The sequence below is a fragment of the Protomyctophum parallelum genome, assembly GCF_964188405.1.
Source record: "Protomyctophum parallelum genome assembly, chromosome: 3".
Classification (NCBI taxonomy): Eukaryota; Metazoa; Chordata; class Actinopteri; order Myctophiformes; family Myctophidae; genus Protomyctophum; species Protomyctophum parallelum.
In genome coordinates this window covers 7,010,862-7,021,860 of record NC_139698.1, presented here as the reverse complement: position 1 = coordinate 7,021,860, position 10,999 = coordinate 7,010,862, and the positions used below count along the sequence as shown (strand labels likewise).

Below are 10,999 nucleotides of genomic sequence, written 5' to 3'. Positions count from 1 at the left end.
AAATGGTTCTCGCTATAGGATCCATTTGAATACTCTTGAGTTAATGAACCCATTCTGACCTGAGATCATATTCTAAATATGTCTTCTACATCCTGACAGTTTTCTGAAAAAGCTATGTTTCTGTCAGTCGTTCTTCGATTTTTCAAAAATAGCAGACCTACAAGCTCGTAGCGCGCTGTGAGCTTGTAGATCTGCTATTTTTCAATAGCTGAAGCATAACATAATGCTTAGAACACCAAAAGGGGTTCCCGCCACAAAATGGAATAAAGTTTGAGAACCACCGATAAGAGAGCATGTCGAAACCCGTTTCAGACGCATTCACTCACACGAGGGACGGCAAAGACGAACAACGAGGCATCACTTGAACAAACAGAAAGACTTTAATGTTTGTTTGTTTTTAAAGGTTTACTAAACACTTTTCTACTTTGTAAAAAAAAGACCCAGAACAATCTCAAGCATCTTTAAACACGTCAACAACCTTTTTCATTAAAACTTTGGAAAAAAGACATAAAAAAAGAAAGGAGAAAAAACAAAAACAAGAAAAACAAAAGAAATCTGCAAATTGATTTACAAAATATATACATGAGGTATATACATATACATACACACACGCACGGATATATGGGAACGCAACATTTGGCTTTTTTTCTTTTTTACAAAATGTATACGCAGCAACACCTCGTCACATATCCATGCGTGTGTTCATGTATTTGTACGTACGTGTGTATATATACTGTTCACCAAGTGTCTGGCTGTCTGCAGCGCGCTTAATCAACTAATTAACTAATCAAGGATTTCTATTGGTCAAGAACTGGTCACATCTCATGGACGTGTCCCAACAGTTTCCTAACATTCATATTGGACACACACATTGTTTCCGTCCTATATGTGGGAAGGACATGTCTGTCGATGGAAGACACGTTTTTTTTTGTCAAAAAAAAAAACATGTTTGTCCATTGAGGACATGGTCCGTCTATGGAGGACGTGGTGGTCCGTCTATGGAGGACATGGTCCGTCACGAGGGGACGTGTCAGTCTATGGAGGACATTTCTTTCCATGGAGGACTTTTGTTTGTCTTTTTCTACACACGGAGGACATCTCCGTTCACGGTTGGACGTCTGGGTCCAACCCGTGGAGGGACATGTCTGTGTAGCGTCGGTCCATGGAGGACATGTGATCCTTTCAGCCAGAGGAAACCAAGCTAACAGGAGAAATATTCAATCAACAGAAAACAGTACGTTTCGTCTACAGTAGTTTAAATGACTTTTTATAGTAAGAATTATCATCATCAGTACAGAGAGAGGTTATGGGTGGACCGTGTGATCTGCCCCCCCTACTCAAATCACGCCTCGGTTTTTTAGACTTTTGAACTCGCAAAACAAAACCGGATGTTCCTGGAAGTGAACAACACAAACCGGATGCTCCTGGAAGTGAACAACACAAACCGGATGCTCCTGGAAGTGAACAACACAAACCGGATGCTCCTGGAAGTGAACAACAACCCCTGGTTAAATCCCTCTTCCGTCTTTCTACACCAACATCTCAAATTCGAAAATAAAACAAAAAATATATATTGGAACTCAAAAATATTCAGCGGGGATTTTGCCACGACCTTGATTTGATTTGATGTAGTCGCTCTTGGCGGTCGGCCGCTCGACCTTCTGTCGGCCGCTCACCCTGCTGAGCTGAGCTTTAGGTCTGAACTGAAGACAAACACCGCCCTTAAAAAAAATATATATATATATACGACGCAATCTCCCAAAACTAACCAAGGATGAAGATTGTCGACATAAAACTTCTTTGCCAAGCTTCACGAGGGTGTACTTGATCTAATTAAAATAGTTTCTTTGTTGTGCGAACGATCTACAGGCCAACGAACGACGCGACACGTCCTCAGCGCGTTGGAACAAGTCATACTGTTAAATAAATGACATGTGATTGGTCAAACTCCGTCACATGCCAGCGTCACGCGGCGGAAACATCCAGACTACAACGCGGCGCGCTGTGAGCTTGTGAGCAGCGAATAGGCGAGTTTTTCAGGCGAACCCGAAAAATAGCCGCAACGTGCATGTCCAAAGAAATAACAAAAAAACAGCCAGGATTTTAAGCCGTAAATAGCAGACCTAAAAAACAAAACAAAAAAAAAACATTTAGATTAGCCATTTTCGGCGCACGACGCCGGCCGCACGACAAAGTATTGAATCCGACTTCAGGAGTTGTTTTTACCCCGACGGTGACGTCATCGATCACACGGATTTGGGGGCGGAGCAGGTCACACGTTATAGGAGGCGAAATATACAGCGGAGACAACAATCATGTATAGCCAGATATACATTACTGACCAAGTGAACTGATCTGGGTACAGCGAGACACCATGTATATAGCAGATATACATCACCCTGACGACCAGCAATCAGCTGATCCGGGGTTTACGGCTATAGCAGGTTAGCGTGGCGGTTGGTTTGGTTGGTCGGTTGGTTAGCATGGGGGCGGTGGTGGCGGCTTTATTTGTAGTAGGTTTCGTTTAGTGGAAATATTTCTCATGTTTTCCTGTCTTCAGTTATGAATGTACAGAGCAGTCCGTTGACAACATCCATCCCCTTCTCCTCCCTATTCTCTCTCCCGTCCACATCTCCGTTCTATCGCTACGACCTATACCTCTTCTCTCTCTCCCTCTCTATCCGTCTAACCCTCCCACAATCCCTCCCTCCCTCCCCTCCGCGTCATCGACACTCATTTCATCATCATGGCCACTGCGCCGTTGCCGTTGCTGCCGTTGCCCGTGGCGGTCAGACTCCCCGGCGTCGGCGTCGTGGTCATCATGGCCGCCGTCGTCTCCACCAGGGCTTCTCGTTTGCTGGCGTACTGGCTCTCCTCGATGGGGTCGAAGCTCTTCTCCTCCAGCGGCTTGCCGATCCAGGCGCCGTAGCCGTGCAGGCGCAGCGCGCTGAAGAACTGCTCCTTGACCGTCTGGAAGGGCTTGGCCGCCAGCTTGGCCGAGGCGTACGACTGGTGCGCCAGCAGGTCGGTGCGGCCCGACATCTGGCACAGCACGCGGAACAGGCGGAACAGGTTGGACTTGGAGACGCGGGACACGTCCAGCTTGGACCTGAGAGAGAGAGAGAGAGAGAGAGAGAGAGAGAGAGAGAGAGGGAGAGAGGAACGGGACGGAAGGAAGGAAGGAAGAGGGGGGCGAGCTTTAGATCAGTGCTTCTCAAACGTGCATCTTGAACATAGTCAAGTTTTCAACAGACAGAAGGCACGCAGACGCATTGAGAGCTTGTAGATCGGCTATTTTCACAGCGAACATGCTTCCACATAGACGACGGAATCCAAATGGCTGAAATCAGTCATGGCGGGAGAACTGTAATCCATGGTACCGACATTCAACAGTGTGATCAACTCCATCTCGTTCAACACCCGTTCCTGATTCTTGTTTTCTTTTCTTTTTATGCTGATCCGTTTGTCCTGCACGGTTTCATGTAGCCGGCCAGACAATTACTCCACAGTCTCTGCATGCTATACGAGTCTGGAACTACACTAGAGTTCTCAATGGGCCTGAAACTGGGCCATAACTGGGCCTGCCCGAGGCACTGAAGTGTCCTCGGTGTCCTTCCATTCCACAGATATAATCACAGGCTAGGAGTGCCGGACGGCTCAGATGAACTTGAACTAGTGAACGTCACCTACCTTCGGGGCTACACAAACTACGCCACACAGAACAGGAGGACAGACAGACAGACACCAGCGCCACTCAGAACGAGAGGACAGACAGACAGACCAGCGCCACTCAGAACGGGAGGACAGACAGACACCAGCGCCACTCAGAACGAGAGGACAGACAGACAGACCAGCGCCACTCAGAACGGGAGGACAGACAGACACCAGCGCCACTCAGAACGGGACGACAGACAGACAGACAGACAGACAGACCAGCGCCACACAGTTATACATGTCTTTGATTAAGGTGCCCCTCAGGTGTGTCCTCAGACAGTGTATTATGAGCGGCGGGACACTTTGGATATCATGTCCACGGCACCAAGAACGAACACTGCGTTATTAGCACAAACAACTTAGCTAGGCTTGAGGCGCGCACACACACACACACGGAATGAGCAGCTCACAACATCAGTGTTGATTTCGATATGATTTAGTTTTAGTCAGTCTTTTGAATAAAGTTCTTTGAGGTCTGGCCTATTTGAGTCATCTGAACCACGGTGTGGACTAGTTGCTCTCCGGGGGCAACGTGGTGAGGAGTTGTGTCGTCTGGCTCGTCTCCCGTTGGGAATGAAAAGCAGTTAGCTTTGTGTCGTTACCTTGCCATGATGCAACTCCAAAAGGAGGGGCAAGGAATCCAAAATAATTGCTCTATTGATAATAAAACTGATAATCCAACACAGGCTCGACTTTGACTTACATTTGTTTAATGTGAAGAGGCTCAACGTGAGCTATTTTAGCCCGTAAGCGAACGCAAACAAAGTTGATTATTTGAAGGTCCGGATCCAGATCCATGGATCCAGTCCGGGTTTTCTTCCTAGTAACGACAGGAAGTTGACATTTTTTATTTAAAAACAAAAGGAAAATTAGTACCAGAGTTGGTTCTTTATTTCCAACTCAACTTTGTTTGGGTTCATTTATGGGCTTAAAAAAAGCCACTCCTCAACCTCTTGAGGCTGAGGAGTAGTCATTTGTAAGTCAATTATACATTTATAATCAATGGAGCACCCCCACCTCCTTGCCCTTTAATGCTACAAGCAGCAGCTTATGAAGACTTCCGCACGGAAAGATAGTGGTGTGTTTGATAAGATAAAGGATAAAGATAGTGGTGTGTTTGATAAGATAAAGGATAAAGGGTGAAGGATAGTGGTGCGTATGATAAGGTAAAGGATAAAGGATAAAGGGGCGTTTGGGGACTGGTCAACTCACCCGTCCAGCTTGCCCTTGGTCCCATCCAGGACCTCCACACTCAGCTGGTCTGGTGTACTCCAGTTCACACTGGACTCCTTGGTCTTACCAGTATGTCTGGTGGAGTCATACACACTCACCCTTCCAACCTGGGGAGAGGAGAGGAGAGGAGGGGAGGGGAGGGAAGAGGTGGGGAGGAGAGGAGAGGAGAGGAGGGGAGAGGAGAGGAGGGGAGAGAAGAGGAGGGGAGGGAAGAGGTGGAGAGGAGAGGAGGGGAGGGGAGGAAGGGTGGGCAGGAGAGGAGAGGAAGGGTGGGGAGAGGAGAGGAGGGGTGGGGAGAGGAGAGGAGAGGAGGGGAGGGGAGGGGAGGGGAGGGGAGGGGAGGGGAGGGGAGGAAGGGTGGGGAGAGGAGAGGAGAGGAGGGGTGGGGAGAGGAGAGGAGAGGAGGGGTGGGGAGAGGAGAGGTGGGGAGAGGAGAGGAGAGGTGGGGAGGGGAGGGGAGGGGAGGGGAGGGGAGGGGAGGGGAGGGGAGGGGAGGGGAGAGGAGAGGAGAGGAGAGGAGAGGAGAGGAGAGGAGAGGAGAGGAGAGGAGAGGAGAGGAGAGGAGAGGAGAGGAGAGGAGAGGAGAGGAGAGGAGAGGAGAGGAGAGGAGAGGAGAGGAGAGGAGAGGAGAGGAGAGGAGAGGAGAGGAGAGGAGAGGAGAGGAGAGGAGAGGAGAGGAGAGGAGAGGAGAGGAGGGGGGGTTTAATGTGTAGAACAGTCATATTGAATAACGAAAAACTTTAATTTAGGGCAGTGGTTTTCAACCCTTTTCATATCAAGGTCACCATTATTAATTCGGCATTTGAAGCCATGAAACCATTTGATGAGCTCTCAGATCCAAGACTTCAAGATATTTAAAAAACCACGCTGTATTGATGTCGTCATAAGAGAGATAATCGGCTTAAAAATGATCAAAGTAACAATCCTTCTACATTCTCCAATTGTGTAGACCTCTTTTAAATTAAGTAATGCAAATGTTTAACTAGTGGGTTCAACTTCAATTAATGGATGTGGCAATATATCGAGGGTACAGACTTTAGTTACCATTATTGGTCCGACAGTCATTAGACCGACAACCTACCTCAAACCCTAGCTCTGGTCCATAGCCTTCTACGATTCTGCCCTGCGCAGTAATGCTATGGGACTTTCCGTTTTAAATCAGACCAGCCTCTCCTCTTTGGCATAAATAAAAAGAAAGTTTTTGCTACTCACCAAAACAAAGGCAGGTTGTGTCATTAGAAAGCCTACTTTCCTTAGTGGACGCACTCTGAGCCCCCCACCACACGTATAAACGGTACTTTTTGGCCAGAAAGGGATTTTTTTTGACCGGAGGAAAAATATTCTCTATGAGGCAGTTCTCTGGGCATTACATTCACCCATTCACACACACATTCATACACCAGTGGCGGCGGAAACCATGCAAGGCACCAACCAGCACATCAGGAGCAATTAGGGGTTCAGTGTCTTGCTCAAGGACACTTTGACACCAACTCTGGGGGAGCCCACAGGGTTCCAACTGGTTACCATCCGGCCACTCTACCCCTGAACCACCGCCACCATATTTATGGATAAATACTCCAGACGTGGTTGAGGGTGAAGGAGACTCTTACCTCGGGGTGGTTGAGGGTGAAGGAGACTCTTACCTCGGGGTGGTTGAGGGTGAAGGGGGCGCGGAGGCTCTTGGCGAAGGCGTCTCCATCGCGGGACAGACGGCAGCAGACCGCTCTGGTGAGGTGGCCGTGGCTGTACAGGTACCCTGGAGGGACAAGACGCACCGCGTTGGTTCATCATGGTCAGTGTTTGGTCAACTTTAGAAGTAGTCTTCAGATACTGACCCAGGGTCACTTTAGTAGTAGTATTCAGATACTAACCCAGGGTCACTTTAGTAGTAGTAGTATTCAGATACTAACCTAGGGTCACTTTAGTAGTATTCAGATACTAACCTAGGGTCACTTTAGTAGTAGTAGTATTCAGATACTGACCCAGGGTCACTTTAGTAGTATTCAGATACTAACCTAGGGTCACTTTAGTAGTAGTATTCAGATACTAACCCAGGGTCACTTTAGTAGTAGTAGTATTCAGATACTAACCTAGGGTCACTTTAGTAGTATTCAGATACTAACCTAGGGTCACTTTAGTAGTAGTAGTATTCAGATACTAACCCAGGGTCACTTTAGTAGTAATAGTATTCAGATACTAACCCAGGGTCACTTTAGTAGTATTCAGATACTAACCTAGGGTCACTTTAGTAGTAGTAGTATTCAGATACTAACCCAGGGTCACTTTAGTAGTAGTATTCAGATACTAACCCAGGGTAATAGACTTCAGCCATATGTATAGCAGTAGCAGTAGCTATTTCCTCATAGACATTTCAAAAAGTATTTATTTAAAGACCTTTTAAGCCTCGCACAAAGCCAACTCGAGTTGTGACAAATCATGACAACACCACACGCAATTATTCGGGCCGAACAAATACTTAGAAAGAAGAAGAAAACAGCAGGTTATACAACACTTTCTTTGTTGTTTTTTCTTCTTTGTAATTATTTGTTTGGTCCAAAATATTGTGTTTGTTGTCATGATTTGTCACAACTCGAGTTGGCTTTGTACGAGACTTAACCCATTCTGACCGGGCACCCATTTTGGTGTTGGCATCATGTTATGCTTTAGCTATTGAAAAATAGCAGATCTACAAGCTCATATCGCGCCACCGAGTGGCGCGATACGAGCTTGTAGGTCTGCTATTTTTGAAATATCGAAGAACGACTGACATAGAAACATAGCTTTATCAGAAAACTGTCAGGATGTAGAAGACGTTTATAGAATCTGATCTCAGGTCAGAATGGGTTAAATAAATACGTTTTGAAATGTCTATTGGGAAAGTTATTTCCTGGGCCTGGCGTCGTCATGACTGCGACACTATAGCAGTGCAGTAAGTACTCACCCAGGGTAATGGACTTCAGGTAGATGGGGTGCAGGAAGTGACTGAGCAGCGCCCCCTGGAGTCCCAGGACGTTCCAGCGCATGATCTTGTCGCTGCAGCTCATGGTGCGGAGCCTCTCCCCGTGCTGGATGCCGTCCCATGTTGGGACGATGGCACTGGACTCTACCGGGATGGTCCCCTCGCCTGGGAGAGAGACATAGAGACACAGAGAGAGAGAGAGAGACACACCAAGGTCATTATTAGGACTCTACCGGGATGGTCCCCTCGCCTGGGAGAGAGACATAGAGACACAGAGACACAGAGAGAGAGAGAGAGACACCAAGGTCATTATTAGGACTCTACAGGGATGGTCCCCTCGCCTGGGAGAGAGACATAGAGACACAGAGAGAGAGAGAGAGACACACCAAGGTCATTATTAGGACTCTACAGGGATGGTCCCCTCGCCTGGGAGAGAGACACAGAGACACAGAGACACAGAGAGAGAGAGAGAGACACCAAGGTCATTATTAGGACTCTACCGGGATGGTCCCCTCGCCTGGGAGAGAGACATAGAGACACAGAGAGAGAGAGAGAGACACACCAAGGTCATTATTAGGACTCTACCGGGATGGTCCCCTCGCCTGGGAGAGAGACATAGAGACACAGAGAGAGAGAGAGAGACACACCAAGGTCATTATTAGGACTCTACAGGGATGGTCCCCTCGCCTGGGAGAGAGACACAGAGACACAGAGAGAGAGAGAGAGACACACCAAGGTCATTATTAGGACTCTACAGGGATGGTCCCCTCGCCTGAGAGAGAGACATAGAGACAGAGAGAGAGAGAGAGAGAGAGAGAGACACCAAGGTCATTATTAGGACTCTACAGGGATGGTCCCCTCGCCTGGGAGAGAGACATAGAGACACAGAGAGAGAGAGAGAGACACCAAGGTCATTATTAGGACTCTACAGGGATGGTCCCCTCGCCTGAGAGAGAGACATAGAGACAGAGAGAGAGAGAGAGAGACACACCAAGGTCATTATTAGGACTCTACAGGGATGGTCCCCTCGCCTGGGAGAGAGACATAGAGACAGAGAGAGAGAGAGAGAGACACACCAAGGTCATTATTAGGACTCTACAGGGATGGTCCCCTCGCCTGGGAGAGAGACATAGAGACAGAGAGAGAGAGAGAGAGACACCAAGGTCATTATTAGGACTCTACAGGGATGGTCCCCTCGCCTGGGAGAGAGACATAGAGACACAGAGAGAGAGAGAGACACACCAAGGTCATTATTAGGACTCTACAGGGATGGTCCCCTCGCCTGGGAGAGAGACATAGAGACACAGAGAGAGAGAGAGACACCAAGGTCATTATTAGGACTCTACAGGGATGGTCCCCTCCCCTGGGAGAGAGACATAGAGACAAGGAGAGAGAGAGAGAGAGAGAGAGAGAGAGACACAGAGAGAGAGAGAGAGAGACCAAGGTCATTATTAGGACTCTACAGGGATGGTCCCCTCCCCTGAGAGACACAGAGACACAGAGAGAGAGAGAGAGAGAGAGAGAGAGAGACACAGAGAGAGAGAGAGAGAGAGAGAGAGAGACACAGAGAGAGAGAGAGAGAGAGAGAGAGAGAGAGAGAGAGAGAGAGAGAGAGACACTCCAAGGTCATTATTAGGACTCTACAGGGATGGTCCCCTCCCCTGGGAGAGACACAGAGAGAGAGAGAGAGAGAGTTGAAAGTTGAAGGTGTCATGTGTGTATAAGGTCTGTCACCGTTCTCCACTTTGGTATTGTTTGTAAGGTGTGTATAAGGTCTGTCACCGTTCTCCACTTTGGTATTGTTTGTAAGATGTGTATAAGGTCTGTCACCGTTCTCCACTTTGGTATTGTTTGTAAGGTGTGTATAAGGTCTTTGGTATTGTTTGTAAGGTGTGTATAAGGTCTGTGGTATTGTTTGTAAGGTGTGTATAAGGTCTGTGGTATTGTTTGTAAGGTGTGTATAAGGTCTGTGGTATTGTTTGTAAGGTGTGTATAAGGTCTGTGGTATTGTTTGTAAGGTGTGTATAAGGTATGTGGTATTGTTTGTAAGGTGTGTATAAGGTCTGTGGTATTGTTTGTAAGGTGTGTATAAGGTCGGTGGTATTTTTTGTAAGGTGTGTATAAGGTATGTGGTATTTTTTGTAAGGTGTGTATAAGGTCTGTGGTATTGTTTGTAAGGTGTGTATAAGGTCGGTCACCGTTCTCCACTTTGGTGCGCAGCTTTCCCTGCTTGGCGTTCTCAAAGAGCGGCTGGTGGCCGTCCACCTCGTCTCCCGTCTCACTGCACGACTTGTCAAACAGGGCTCCGTCTCCACAGGGGGCGGTGCTGGCAGACAGACAGGATGACAAACAGACAGACAGACAGGACAACAGACAGACACAGAGACAGACAGACAGGACAACAGACATACACAGAGACCGACAGACAGACACAGAAACCGACAGACAGACACAGAAACCGACAGACACGGAGAGATGGACAAGACAGACAGAACGACAGACAGGAAAACAGACACAGAGACAGACAGACACAGACCGACAGACACGGAGAGATGGACAAGACAGACAGAACGACAGACAGGAAAACAGACACAGAGACAGACAGACACAGAAACCGACAGACAGACACAGAAACCGACAGACAGACACAGAGACCGACAGACAGACACAGAGACCGACAGACACGGAGAGATGGACAAGACAGACGGAAAACAGATAAACAAATGCAGAGAAAGGAGAGAAGAGTTAGCATGGAGTGGTTATACAACCTCTGCCTCTAAAGCTACACCGATGGGTCGCCATGCAACTACTGTATTTGCAACCAACGGTTGCGATTAGACGCAACCAACCATTGAATTGAACCAATTGAATCACTTGGGTCGACTTGCGTCGACATGCGCATACACTTTAGGAGGTTAGATAGGGGAGCGTTGGTTATGTTGTGTATGTATTGTGTATGGGAATCTTTGTGATACAGAGACAGTCATAGGGGAAAGACTAACTGATCAGGAGAGGACAACATTAGATTTCTTTATATTTCTTATCCAAAATGAGTTAATAGCACAGGCAGACTCTTCACATACTAACTAGAGC

The 10,999-nt window shown here is 47.6% G+C and overlaps 1 protein-coding gene across 6 annotated transcripts in view; it reads right to left on the bottom strand.

The window, feature by feature from the left end:
• Positions 1-2,726: 2,726 nt before the first annotated feature.
• Positions 2,727-10,999, bottom strand: part of adar (adenosine deaminase RNA specific) — a 65,610-nt gene continuing 57,337 nt past the window's right edge. For 4 of the 6 annotated variants that reach the window (XM_083760955.1, XM_083760956.1, XM_083760957.1 and 1 more), the window contains exons 19-24: positions 10,105-10,232; positions 7,889-8,071; positions 6,591-6,703; positions 4,927-5,054; positions 4,418-4,534; positions 2,727-3,109 (exon numbers count right to left, since the gene is read on the bottom strand). In XM_083760955.1, the coding sequence (XP_083617081.1) occupies positions 2,734-3,109; positions 4,418-4,534; positions 4,927-5,054; positions 6,591-6,703; positions 7,889-8,071; positions 10,105-10,232 (1,045 nt within the window). In that variant the 3' untranslated portion in view covers positions 2,727-2,733. The remainder of the gene's footprint in view (positions 3,110-4,417; positions 4,535-4,926; positions 5,055-6,590; positions 6,704-7,888; positions 8,072-10,104; positions 10,233-10,999) is intronic. The other 2 variants (XM_083760959.1, XM_083760960.1) reach the window with 1 other exon arrangement.